The following is a 13,056-nucleotide window of genomic DNA, read 5'->3' as shown; positions in this document are numbered from 1 at the left end:
ATTTCAGGTCAGGAAATACAGAAATCCATATAAAAACAAGAAACTCATCTTAGGAAAAGGGAATAAGTAGTCGGGTAAGAACCATGGCGAAGTGCTACTGATGGCAAAACTTATCTTAATGCACCAAGTTTGAATATGAAAAAGTGTCCCTTTTTTGTCATAGGAAGCTAAATGATTTTCAGAAATTACTGACATAAATTGTCTGTTTCTGTTCTAAATTCTATTGTAGGACTTGGAATATCATGCAAGTGTCATATGGACTGTCATTGTGCTGTTTAGCTATTTCTAAAGTTTGTCAGCTGCTGATCTCTCGCTGCATGGAAAAGAGCAGCATGAACATTTGTCTAAACCTCTTCTTTTGAATTCTTTGAATGATAGCAAGTCACAGGTTTGAAACAACACTGGGGTGAGTAGATGATAACAGAATGTTCATATTTGGATGAAATATGCCTTTAAATGTATATAAGTAAAGAAGAACAGCAAACGAAAGATGATGTGATGACCAAAAAGCCCCAGAACAGAAATAAATAAATAAATAAATGAATGAAAAAGCATCCAAAATCCCTGAATGCAGAGATTTATATGCCGATCCAAGCAAGACAAGACAGTTAATGTGTTGGGTTAGTAACTGGTGATTCTGGGTGGACGAGGAATCGGTTAAGAGTTCCCACGTGACGCCAAGCACCGAAAAGGGATTTTGGGGCGAAGCAGGTGCAGAGATGATGGATGAGAGTTTGCCATGCACGGGTCGTATATATGTGATGATATATACAGAGACACACAAACAGACTCAACAGGAGCGTGTGTACCTTTCTACCAAAACTGGCCGAAGCACCAATACAGCAAAGCCAGGAATAGACCGATGGAAATGGCTTGGACAGGCTGCAATATGGATGGCTAGAAGAGGGAAGGGATATTACAAATAAAACAAAAAATCAATCTTCAAACTATTCAACGGAAATCAGGCTGGGGAGTTAAACAACTACAACAAACATATACAAACAAAAACAGCCAAATAAAGGGGTGCGGTGGGAGGGACCGAACATAAATCAATACAAACAGAAATATCAAACACCCCAGAATCACAAACACATTTGAACATCTAGAAGCAGGACGTCAGTGTTCAAGGCATTAATAAATCACAGCAAACAATACACTGGTTATTTGCATTCAACTACAGAACAATTAATCTACAATTTATCCGTGTTCATTTCAAATCAACGACACATGAAGTCTGACTCCAATCAGCAGTGTGCAAGGGATTGTACTGAGGGAATTGTGGGAGATTAATGTGATAACTATTGTTTTGTGTAGCACATAAAAAAACTGAAGTGTACAGCTAGCCAAAAATGAGAACTCAATTGTAAAATGTGTAAAAAGAAAACATTCTTCTCTTGGGTCATAATGATTAAAAAAACAAGGAGAACCTGAAAGTGAAAAAGTCTTCGAGTGGTTAATGAATATATACTCAATATGAGCTTCTAAACAATAATACTCAATTAAACATATTGGGTATTTTAATACAGGTTTTTTTTTTTTTTTTTTTTTTTTGAGTATTACAGGATATTTGAATACACTTGTAAGCATGATGCTTACAAACGTTGAATTGCAAATCATTTTTGCTAACGGCTCACAAAATCGTGCCGTAAATGTGTGTTTTCCAGAGCCGTGCAAAACAGTGAAGTAAGATCTATCACTGATTGCTGATAACTGTGATAAAGGTGTAATGTGGATGACAGCTAATTAATTGGGAGTAAGATCTTAATGTTGGAGTTTTGTGGTGCTTTGCAAATGAACTGTGTGGGATGTGAGACTCACACTGCTGCCTTTCTCCTGCAGGAGCTTGAGGTTGACCTTGCACTGCTCCAGCTCGTCGTGGATTGAGTGTTTCTCCTGCTCCGTCTGCTCATACCGCTGCCGCAGATCTGAGAGCAGATTCTGAGTGTCGTCGTACTGGAGAGAAACAGAGATTGTGCAATCATTGCACAATTGTGAGGGTCTAAGATTTTTTAATGTTTTTGAAAGTAGCCCAATCTGTTCACCAAGGTTGCATTTATTTGATAAAAAATACAGTAAAATCACTAATATTGTCAAATATTATTGCAATTTAAAATGACTGCTTTCTATGTGAATATATTTCAAAATGTAATTTAATTCTGTGAAGCAAAGCTGCATTTTCAGCATCATTACTACAGTCTTCAGTGTCACATGATCCTTCATAAATCATTCTTATTTGCTGCACAAGAAACATTTCTGATTATTATCAGTTGAAATCAGTTGTGCTGCTTTATATTTTTGTGGGGATTTTGTTTTTCAGGATGCTGTGGTGAATAAAAAAAATGCAAAAGAGCGGGGCAAAAATGCCCCTATATGAGTTTGTCTCAGCAATATCACACCAGCAGCAAGAGCAATATCACAGGAGTGCTGTTTTTTTGTCACATGAGTGCAAATATGATTTTATACAACGGTTCAGTAAATAAGTTAATATTGTAAAATGTAAACACAATATTGTGCATTTTGTTCAATTTTGCCAATAAAAATATTACCTATAAAGCCACAGCAAAATTGTGGTGCATCTCCGAGCAATACAACGATTTTTAATTTCTGAATGAATCCACGTTTTGAACAAATCATGTGAACAAATGATTCAGTAACCCATTTACAGAGAGCTGTTTACTGAATTCCTGAATGAAGCATCATTAACTCACCCTCATGTTGTTTCAAACCTGAATGTCTTCCTTTCTGTTGCACAGCATGAAAGAAGGTATTTTGAATACTGTTGGTAACTAAGCGGTTTTGGTCACTAGTGACTTTCATTGCATGAACAAAAAATAAAGAGATCTTTTTCTTGAATCGTATTATCTTATAACCTTAACATTTAAACAATAATAGGTTTAAATTATCTTTTGGGGCATTTTCAGCAACCTGTGATTAATTAGATTAAAAATTGAAATTCGACTGACAGCCCTATTATAAAGGTCTTCACTGTCACTTCTGATTATTTGAATGCATCCTTGCTGAATAAAAGCTATTAATGTGTTTTGCATTTCGGCAGCTCATTTTCAACATAAGATCTGGCTGGTCTTAGGTTGCTCGTACCTCTTTCTGCAGGTCCCTGGTGCGGCTTTCGGCTTGAGCCAGCTGGATCTTCAGTTTGCTAGCGTCCTGTTGGTGCTGGTCTTGTATTGAGCCCAGTTTGTTCTCCAGGGCACCCTGGGATTTCTCCAGAGCGTTTAGGCTGCTGCTCAACGTCGCGCTCTGCTCTCTGGAGCTGAGAAACAAAGAACGGAAAATAAAGGCTGTTTTCAGAATATGAACTAATGAATGGAATAATTTGTGTCATGGGAAAGAATGCTGTAGAACATTCCTAATATTAATGTGAAGCTCTAGGGCAGATGAGCTCATAGCAGTGAGTTATAAAATGATAGAGTCATTATAGAGAGGTACACACACTGCCTAGAGCAGAGATTAAGTACTGGATAAAGGTACTTAAGTATTACTATGTAACCAGTTATTTGAAAAAAAAAAAAAAGCATCATTGAAAGAGTCTTTTGTAAATACAAAGAGATGCAGTTGTTGTGCAACATGGTGATTCAAACATTCTTCATTTAAGAGAGCAGGTGTGGAATCTGATCTGATGTTAAAACCTGACTCCCTGACTCACCTGTCGAGCTCTTCCTCTAGTCCGTGGAGTTTCTGCATCAGTGTTGTCTTCTCAGCCCGCAGACCGTCACATTCATTCTGCAGACTACAGCACTCGCCCTGAAGCTTCTCCAATTCACCTGACACACAGAAACGCAGAGAAAAACTCATTAGAAAATTGATTCCCTATACTCCCACACCAAACACCCCATAACATAATGTATTAAAGTGCAACCACTGTTCAGCTAACTCAATATCATTAAGTTAAAAAAATAAAATTTAAATATTGAATTTTTAAATATATATTAATTTACTATAAGCAATTGTAAAAAGACACTTAAATATATATTTTTTAAAGTTATATAAAACTTACAAATATGTAATTTATAATTTACAATAAACATCAAATATAAAACATTTAATGCATAATTGGCAGAAAATATAATAAACATTCCAATGTTTTTATATGCAATTACATTAATTTTGTTTACAATATCACTCCAAACAATACACTATAATTTAATATATTACCAGTTAAAGCCATTACAGTGATTACGCAAAATTAAAACAATCACATTTAGAAATTTTTCCAAACAGGCTAATTTAACATTTTCATATTCTGTATTTAATCGAGTGTGTGTGTGTCCAGACTTGGGAATTGTTTTATTTTGGTACATCACTAGAGTTAATTTTATCGGCTCATGTTTAATTTAATTGCTTGAGATTATTTGTAGGCTAAAATGGCTTTAAACGATCTGAGAAGCACTATCGGGACACTTTTATGCACATTTTTCTGTGAAAAACAAAAGGATCCGATAAATAATAAATAAACCCAGCAGGATGGACGATAATAAAACAGTTTCCATGACTCTTGATTGAACACATTAAACAGGGTCTGGAGAGAAGGACCCCCGTGAAATTAATACTGCATGTGTGCCTTCTCAATATGTGAAGAAATCAGGCTTGTGAAATGTACAGACTTAAACACACTGAATAAACTAAAATCACAATATCTTGATAGTATAGCCTATAAAACATTACACTCTGCTGTGGGGAGATATATTCAATCTTTGAACTTACACTTATTTAAAAGTCTGAGGTCTGTGAGATTAAAATATTTTTAAAGCTCACCAAAACTGCATTTATTTGATTAAAAATGCAGTAAAATTGTACAAAAAAATCTGTATTTCCAGCATAAAGGAGAGCATTTATGTGAAATAGAAACCTTTTGTAACATCATAAATGTCATTACGGTCACATTTAATGCGTCTTTTCTGAATAAAAATCTCACTGACCCCAATCTATTAAAAAGTACTGCATGTTTTCTACTCCTTTAACTCGAATTCTCTTCTCAAGGCCAGTAATCCAGAAAAACTGAACTCAAACAAAGCAAATGAGCGGAAACAAATGTTTCCAAACAGGAATCAAAGGCGCTAGAAAAGAGAGCGATCACAAAACAGCAGAGCAGTGATCTCAGCGTGTTCCTCTGAAGTCAGCTTGATTTATGACAAACAGGGAACATTTCTAGCCAAACAGCACATCAGGGACACAGGAGGTTCAACGCAGGAGAGCAGATGACGACATGCTAAGCTGGCCTGACCACTGAACCAGGTCTGGGTTTAACAGTGATATTGCTGAGCTAGGGCTAGAGTACCTTGGAGTTGGCTAGCTCTTTCCTGGTGCTGGCTCTGGAGCTGGAAGCTGGCCTGCAGGTTGCTGATCTCCACTTCATACTTGGCTGCCGTCTGTCTCCACTTGTCCAGTTCGGCGGTGACGGTGCTCAGGTCTCCCTGCAGGGCGGCGATCTCTCGTTCCCGCTCGGTGGTGGCGGTCTCCATAGCGTGCCGGAGAACCAGGATCTCCTCCTGTGCGCTGTAGAGCTCCTCTCGGGTGATGCTGATAGTGTTCTCTCTCTGCTCACGCAACGCCTCCATATCAGACTGGAGCTTCGCCAGTTGAGCTGAAGACAAAGAAGAGGTACAGAGATTTAGAAACGATTAATGGGTGATATTAGGTCTAAAAATTCAAACATTTATCTATCTTCAGTGTCCCGAACAGAGATTTTTTTTAGTCAATGCTGTTTTCAGTTCAGCAAATATTACTTGTAGTGTGTCTGGAATCCAATAATTGCAATAAGCTTTGAGCTTTTGATATGAAATAAAAACTGCATTCAAGAAATAAATGTTGTTTTAATGCTTCTTCATGTAGCACCTTAGTACAAACTTGTTACAACAAAAAAGTAAACATGAATGAACATCAGAAGGTAAGCTGAATAAAACTGTATGACTTAACATCTCCTGTAATCACTTCAAAGTGTTCCAACCACATAAAGATGTCAATTAAACAAAACATTTATCTCAGGAAGCAATTACATTTTTATAAACTCAATATTTATATTTTATTCATTCAAATAGAAAAAAAAAACTCTTGAAAAGAGAATTTTCAAAAATATATGCACTAATATATATTCTTTATAATTTTACTTAATCATTACAATTAAATTAATTGAAGCAGAAACATGATTATATCATTAAAAAAGTTGATATAAAAACTGCCTTGTGTACAATTAAAATTAAGGCTGCCCTCGACTTAGTAGTTTTTTGGTCGACTAGTAGTCATTAATTTTAAACATTAGTATTGTTTATTAATAAACCATTTCAATCATTATAATGAGCCTTTAATTGCATACATAAGCACTCAAGCACATGCATAAAGTTTGCCACAGCCCACCGGCAGAAGTAATGGTTATGAAAAACAGTTAGGAGACTGCATTAACATTTTAATAGTTTGATAAACTAGTGGGTTGATCAACTCCTAAATATAACCATCAGTATGAATTGATGGGTTAATCAGTTTTAGTCATGAGACCAAAATTAAAGGTGACGACAACACAGTTTCACCCGATCTAATGTTAACCTTGAGTACCTATAGAGTAGAACTGCATCATGAACAGTGGATGCAGTTTGTTTTTCTGGGGCAGCAAGGGAGTTTGTTGACGAACGTTTTATAAACAAGGGCCAGTTCGATGCTGGATTTGCACATCGTTTGATAAAAAAAAAAAAATAAGTGAAGTGACATTCAGCCAAGTATGGTGACCCATACTCAGAATTTGTGCTCTGCATTTAACCCATCCGAAATGCACACACACAGAGCAGTGAACACACACACACACACACACTGTGAGCACACACCCGGAGCAGTGGGCAGCCATTTATGCTGCGGCGCCCGGGGAGCAGTTGGGGGTTCGATGCCTTGCTCAAGGGCACCTAAGTCATGTTATTGAGGGTGGAGAGAGAACTGTACATGCACTCCCCCCACCCACAATTCCTGCCGGACCAGGACTCGAACTCACAACCTTTCGATTGGGAGTCCGACTCTCTAACCATTAGGCCACGACTTCCGAAAAAAAAAAATACTGGAAGATGAAGCGGTCCCAGCGATAAAAGACATGTCTGTGTTTTGTAGGCAATCAGTGCACAAGTGCTGCTCGTCAAGCTTTAGCTCCGCCCACTCCCTCCAAGAGCTCTGCTGTTTTTGGAGAGAATCGTAAAGCTGTATATTTATTTTATAAATATGATGAAACTAAACTTTTTGGAGATACGAAGACTGTAGTACTACTCTATAGGTACTCAAGGTTAACATGAGATCTGTGTGTGTTATGCCCCCTTTAATTTTGGTTTCAAGACTAAAACTGATCAACACATCAACTCATACTGATGATTATATTTAGAAGTCTTTTTGAAGATTAAAGTCAAAACACTAAAGCACTATTCATGTAAGTGTTGAATGGCTCACTCTGTAAGAAGCGGATCTGTTTAGCAGATTCTTCAGTCTGCTGTCTGTTGGTTCTCCTCTCCTCCTCCAGCAGGGCTGATGAGAAAAAGACGTTCAGCGATTCACACTAATGCCAATGCAGTCATGACCCTCCACTATTAAAGCTATTGAAGGAGAGTACCTTGCAGCTCGAGGCATTTCTGTTTGCCAGTGTTGGCGAGCTCCTGGGCCTCCTGCAGCTCTCGGTGGAGGTGAGGAATGACCTGCTCAGTGTCTCCAGCTTCCAGGTTCCTGTCCATTTCTACAAACACACACAGAGCAGATGCTGCAGTGAGGGAGCATGAAGAAAAAACACGGCTGTAAAAAAAGACTTCAAGAGAGATAAACTGACGAGTGAAACCCCACAGCCTTAGTACTTGAAATTAATAACTCATCCTGCCCGAACATGAATGATGCCACAAAACATGCAACTTGTTACGAAATCCTCAAACTTTTCTTAAGTAATCTATCCCTCAGAGACTCAAGCATTGATAAATTATTTTTCACACTTTTTCACGTCTTCAGGAAGCTATTAGTTCAGGTTTCAGTTCAGGCAAAATTTGCATTGGGGTATAATTTGGCAAAACGTTGTGAAACTAACTCTGGGACTTTAGTGTTGCAAAATTTGTTTTTGATAAAAAAATATTTAAATTTAAATGTAATAAAAAAATTAAATCAAAGCATATTTTACATATCAAGTAATTTTACAACTTAATTAAAAAAATATAATTTAAATTGTTTTATAACTATAATAATTGCAACAATATTTTTCACAAGTAGCCATTAGTTACAAATATGTTTAGTTATAGTATTTCGTTTGGAACAATTTGCATTTGGCTATGATTTATAAAATTTTGTAAAACTGTGCATTTAGATAGTTTTCAATATTTCACTATGATTTTGGATATAGTGGAACTTCTGAATTCTTGTGAAAAAGTTTCGAAAACAATTCAGCACAAAATTAAACCATTTGAGCATTTAAATACTGTAAATGTATGTAAAAGCATATTTTTAATTATAATGTAGTGATTTGTCATGTACAATACAATGTCATGTACAACCCCGAATTCCGGAAAAGTTGGGACGTTTTTTACATTTTAATAAAATGAAAACTAAAGGAATTTCAAATCACATGAGCCAATATTTTATTCACAATAGAACATAGATAACTTAGCAAATGTTTAAACTGAGAAATTTTACACTTTTATCCACTTAATTAGCTCATTTAAAATTTATTGCCTGCTACAGGTCTCAAAAAAGTTGGCACGGGGGCAACAAATGGCTAAAAAAGCAAGCAATTTTGAAAAGATTCAGCTGGGAGAACATCTAGTGTTTAATTAAGTTAATTGATATCAGGTCTGTAACATGATTAGCTATAAAAGCTTTGTCTTAGAGAAGCAGAGTCTCTCAGAAGTAAAGATGGGCAGAGGCTCTCCAATCTGTGAAAGACTGCGTAAAAAAATTGTGGAAAACTTTAAAAACAATGTTCCTTAACGTCAAATTGCAAAGGCTTTGCAAATCTCATCATCTACAGTGCATAACATCATCAAAAGATTCAGAGAAACTGGAGAAATCTCTGTGCGTAAGGGACAAGGCCGGAGACCTTTATTGGATGCCCGTGGTCTTCGGGCTCTCAGACGACACTGCATCACTCATCGGCATGATTGTGTCAATGACATCACTAAATGGGCCCAGGAATACTTTCAGAAACCACTGTCGGTAAACACAATCCGCCGTGCCATCAGCAGATGCCAACTAAAGCTCTATCATGCAAAAAGGAAGCCATATGTGAACATGGTCCAGAAGCGCCGTCGTGTCCTGTGGGCCAAGGCTCATTTAAAATGGACTATTTCAAAGTGGAATAGTGTTTTATGGTCAGACGAGTCCAAATTTGACATTCTTGATGGAAATCACGGACGCCGTGTCCTCCGGGCTAAAGAGGAGGGAGACCTTCCAGCATGTTATCAGCGTTCAGTTCAAAAGCCAACATCTCTGATGGTATGGGGGTGCATAAGTGCATACGGTATGGGCAGCTTGCATGTTTTGGAAGGCTCTGTGAATGCTGAAAGGTATATAAAGGTTTTAGAGCAACATATGCTTCCCTCCAAACAACGTCTATTTCAGGGAAGGCCTTGTTTATTTCAGCAGGACAATGCAAAACCACATACTGCAGCTATAACAACAGCATGGCTTCGTCGTAGAAGAGTCTGGGTGCTAACCTGGCCTGCCTGCAGTCCAGATCTTTCACCTATAGAGAACATTTGGCGCATCATTAAACGAAAAATACGTCAAAGACGACCACGAACTCTTCAGCAGCTGGAAATCTATATTAGGCAAGAATGGGACCAAATTCCAACAGCAAAACTCCAGCAACTCATAGCCTCAATGCCCAGACGTCTTCAAACTGTTTTGAAAAGAAAAGGAGATGCTACACCATGGTAAACATGCCCCGTCCCAACTATTTTGAGACCTGTAGCAGAAATCAAAATTGAAATGAGCTCATTTTGTGCATAAAATTGTAAACTTTCTCAGTTTAAACATTTGCTATGTTATCTATGTTCTATTGTGAATAAAATATTGGCTCATGTGATTTGAAAGTCTTTTAGTTTTCATTTTATTAAAATTTAAAAAACGTCCCAACTTTTCCGGAATTCGGGTTGTAGTTTGGACCCACATATAGTGACTTTTAGGTTATTATTTTACTGCAATATTTACACGAATATTGCATTTCTGGCTCTCAGAAAGCCAAGAGACTTTTGCACAGGAATGTAAATGTAAAATGCTGCAGCTCCTAAAAATGTACTGCAGACATATAAATAACGTATCTGTGCTAAAAATGCTTCTCCTAACAGCCCAAAGCCACTGTAATCGTGAGATCAATCCATCACGATGGGTCAGTAACTTTGACGCCACAAACGCAGAAACATCAAGAACTGAAACATGATTACTGCTAACCAAAATCAAGATGCTTGCTCAGAATCAGTTCATTATGTGAAGAATGATGTACTTCTGTTTGCCCAGTCCGTCAGTGAACGACTCGAGCGCAAATGCACATGCATCGAACAACAGAATATCCAAAATACATTGACTTTAGACTACAGGACACAACTTGAAGCCTGATTACGTAAGTCCAGCACACGCTCAGACAGCTCTAATGCACGATCTACAAATGGGCCATTTTTATGATCTGCACCATGCCAAGCAAAAGAGACATTAGACATTCTCCTGCGTTCCCTCATAAGACTTCATGCCGAGCAAACACACATTTGCAGTCTCTCTGAGGAGCATCCAGTTGGTCTCTCATGTGGTCTTGTGTAACAACAGGCTTTTGGGAAACCTCCTCTGACCATAAACTGATGAACGTCCCCCTCTCTGAACACTCTACAGATGTGGGTGAAATCATGTGCTAATTTAGGGGCTGGTAGTCTGTCATGATGTCAGACGAAGGGTGTTTACTGCAGGCAAGGGAGCTGCTTTCATCATACAAAATGATGTAACAAACTTAGCGGTGTTTCTGAAGTTTTGCCATTTAGTTAATGAGAGAGGGCACGAAGTGATGTGTAATCTCATTCTGCTCCTTCATCTGTGATTTCATCAAGAGTGTCTCAGAAGGATTTTATGGCTGAGATTGAGGAGCACAGTCATATAAGGTTACATGTGTTCAGATAACTCATCATTAAGGCAATTGAATAACTCATGCCAGACGCCTCGGTGTAGATGCAAGCTAGGGGTGAAAGAGCAATTCAACAGCGCCTCCTAGTGGTGCATTTACCAATGCTTTCTGGACAAACCAAATCATTATGCAAAAACAAATAATGATCCAAGAAAAATACAGCAGGATTCCGAATGACAATTATAAACTGAACAATTAAAATGTCTCAAAAACACATGGGAACAGTGTTGTTCTTAAACAGGGGGCCCGTGACACACTAAGGAGCATTTTTAAGGGGGTGAAAAAATTAAACATGTATTAATACAAAAACACCTAAAAGTCAAGATGAAAACCATCACCATATTTCATTCCAGGGTTATTGGAGTTAACTAATAAAAATAAAATAAAAAACCTTGCTGCTGTTGCAATAATTTAAAGCTAAAAAAAAAAATCTATAGAAATATTTATAACAAATACAAAAAAAAAACCTACTAAAATGGTAAGAACCAGAACCCTCGCAGTTTTGGGACAACAAGGATTTATTAATGAATTTTAAAAGTGAGACTTTAAGACCTGGAATAAGTCTTGAAAATTATTAAAAAATCCTAAAAATTCATGTACATTTCTAGGATGAATACAAATTTCTTACGTCAAGCTCTAATATTAATATATTATTGAGTATACAAATTAATAATTTTGAGAAGAATTGCTATTTGTGGGTTAAAAATCACTTTAACAATTATAAGACATATAAATTCATTATTGAACCTTGAAGAATATTCAGTTCTTGAATGTTCTGAAATCAGAAAAGTAATTATTCTGCTTTCAATATAATTCAATATCATTTTAATATTTATTTGGGAAATACTAGTATATAACCTGATGTAATGTGATGAAAAATTTGCTAATTTTTCTTGGTTGTATTGTTTTGGCTTGGCACCCAATTTTATACAAAATGAAGGCACTTTAAGCCTCAATGTTTTCCATAATCTTCCAAAGATAATTATTTTACATAATTATTTATATATCACTGTATATAGAGAATATGTATATGCATGCTAGAATAAACCTTCTTTAATCAAGAAGGCAGAGAAAACCTCCAGCAGCGCACATCCCTCTGGTCTTGGCCGCCTCTGAGTCTGTCTGGCACGTCCTACACTTCAAGTGTGCCCTCGAACAATGAGGTGCTGAAACTGGCACTTCCTCCCTGATCCGAGCCAGCGCTCCTTATCTGACGTGCCGTTAAAGGACATGAGCTCAATGCAATCACGACAGCCCACTTAGACTGAATTAAACCAAACGCCAGGCGAGTCTGAACAACATTTTTGTTCAATGAGAACTTTCCTAATTGCTAAAAAAATCTGAAAAACTGGTGTGAAAACATGAGTTTTAAACAGATTAATTAGAACATTCTGGACAGCCTACACAAAGGCTTCTGCTGTGTCATATCTCTTATTTAGGACAGATACAGAGAGAGTTCAGCAGGTCAAGTGATTCACACAACTATAACTACACAAACACAAAGCGTCTACCAGGGGCTTTTATCTGCTCCAGCAGGAGCTTACCAACACCTTTAAAGCTGCCATATTCTACTTAAACCAAACACTTTTACACCTTAAGTCTACATAGTTTTACTCAAGATGTCAAAAACACCCATAATTACATCTCAAATAACACTTAAGAGTGCATTAGGTTGCTGAATATTCATCAGGCAGTGAATATGCAAGAATGGGTGTTTATATATTAATGAGCTCATGACTGTGACATCATATTGATTTCTGAATGAGCTGATTTTATGGTATAGTCTATATTTCTGGATTATTAACTTATTATGAACGTTACGTATGGCTGTATAAAACTTCAACCTCAAATCCTGTTTTCATGATGTGACCCTACAGATGAGCCTTGATTAAAACCGGATGTGTGGGAGACAAATGTCCTGCTGTCTG

General features: G+C 37.2%; 1 protein-coding gene across 5 annotated transcripts in view; it reads right to left on the bottom strand.

Annotated features, from left to right (window-relative positions):
* The window catches only part of LOC132126470 (sarcolemmal membrane-associated protein-like), a 60,918-nt gene that overhangs the window by 2,924 nt on the left and 44,938 nt on the right, over window positions 1–13,056 (bottom strand). For 3 of the 5 annotated variants that reach the window (XM_059537722.1, XM_059537724.1, XM_059537726.1), the window contains 6 exons: window positions 7,598–7,717; window positions 7,438–7,512; window positions 5,297–5,602; window positions 3,665–3,782; window positions 3,100–3,271; window positions 1,819–1,953 (listed from right to left, as the gene is read on the bottom strand). In XM_059537722.1, the coding sequence (XP_059393705.1) occupies window positions 1,819–1,953; window positions 3,100–3,271; window positions 3,665–3,782; window positions 5,297–5,602; window positions 7,438–7,512; window positions 7,598–7,717 (926 nt within the window). Of the gene's footprint in view, window positions 1–809; window positions 898–1,818; window positions 1,954–3,099; window positions 3,272–3,664; window positions 3,783–5,296; window positions 5,603–7,437; window positions 7,513–7,597; window positions 7,718–13,056 lie in introns of all 5 variants that reach the window. The other 2 variants (XM_059537723.1, XM_059537725.1) reach the window with 1 other exon arrangement.

This window comes from Carassius carassius, chromosome 44 (assembly GCF_963082965.1).
Source record: "Carassius carassius chromosome 44, fCarCar2.1, whole genome shotgun sequence".
Taxonomy (NCBI): Eukaryota; Metazoa; Chordata; class Actinopteri; order Cypriniformes; family Cyprinidae; genus Carassius; species Carassius carassius.
Note: the sequence above shows the minus strand (reverse complement) of the source record. Positions and strands in the feature narration are given on the sequence as shown.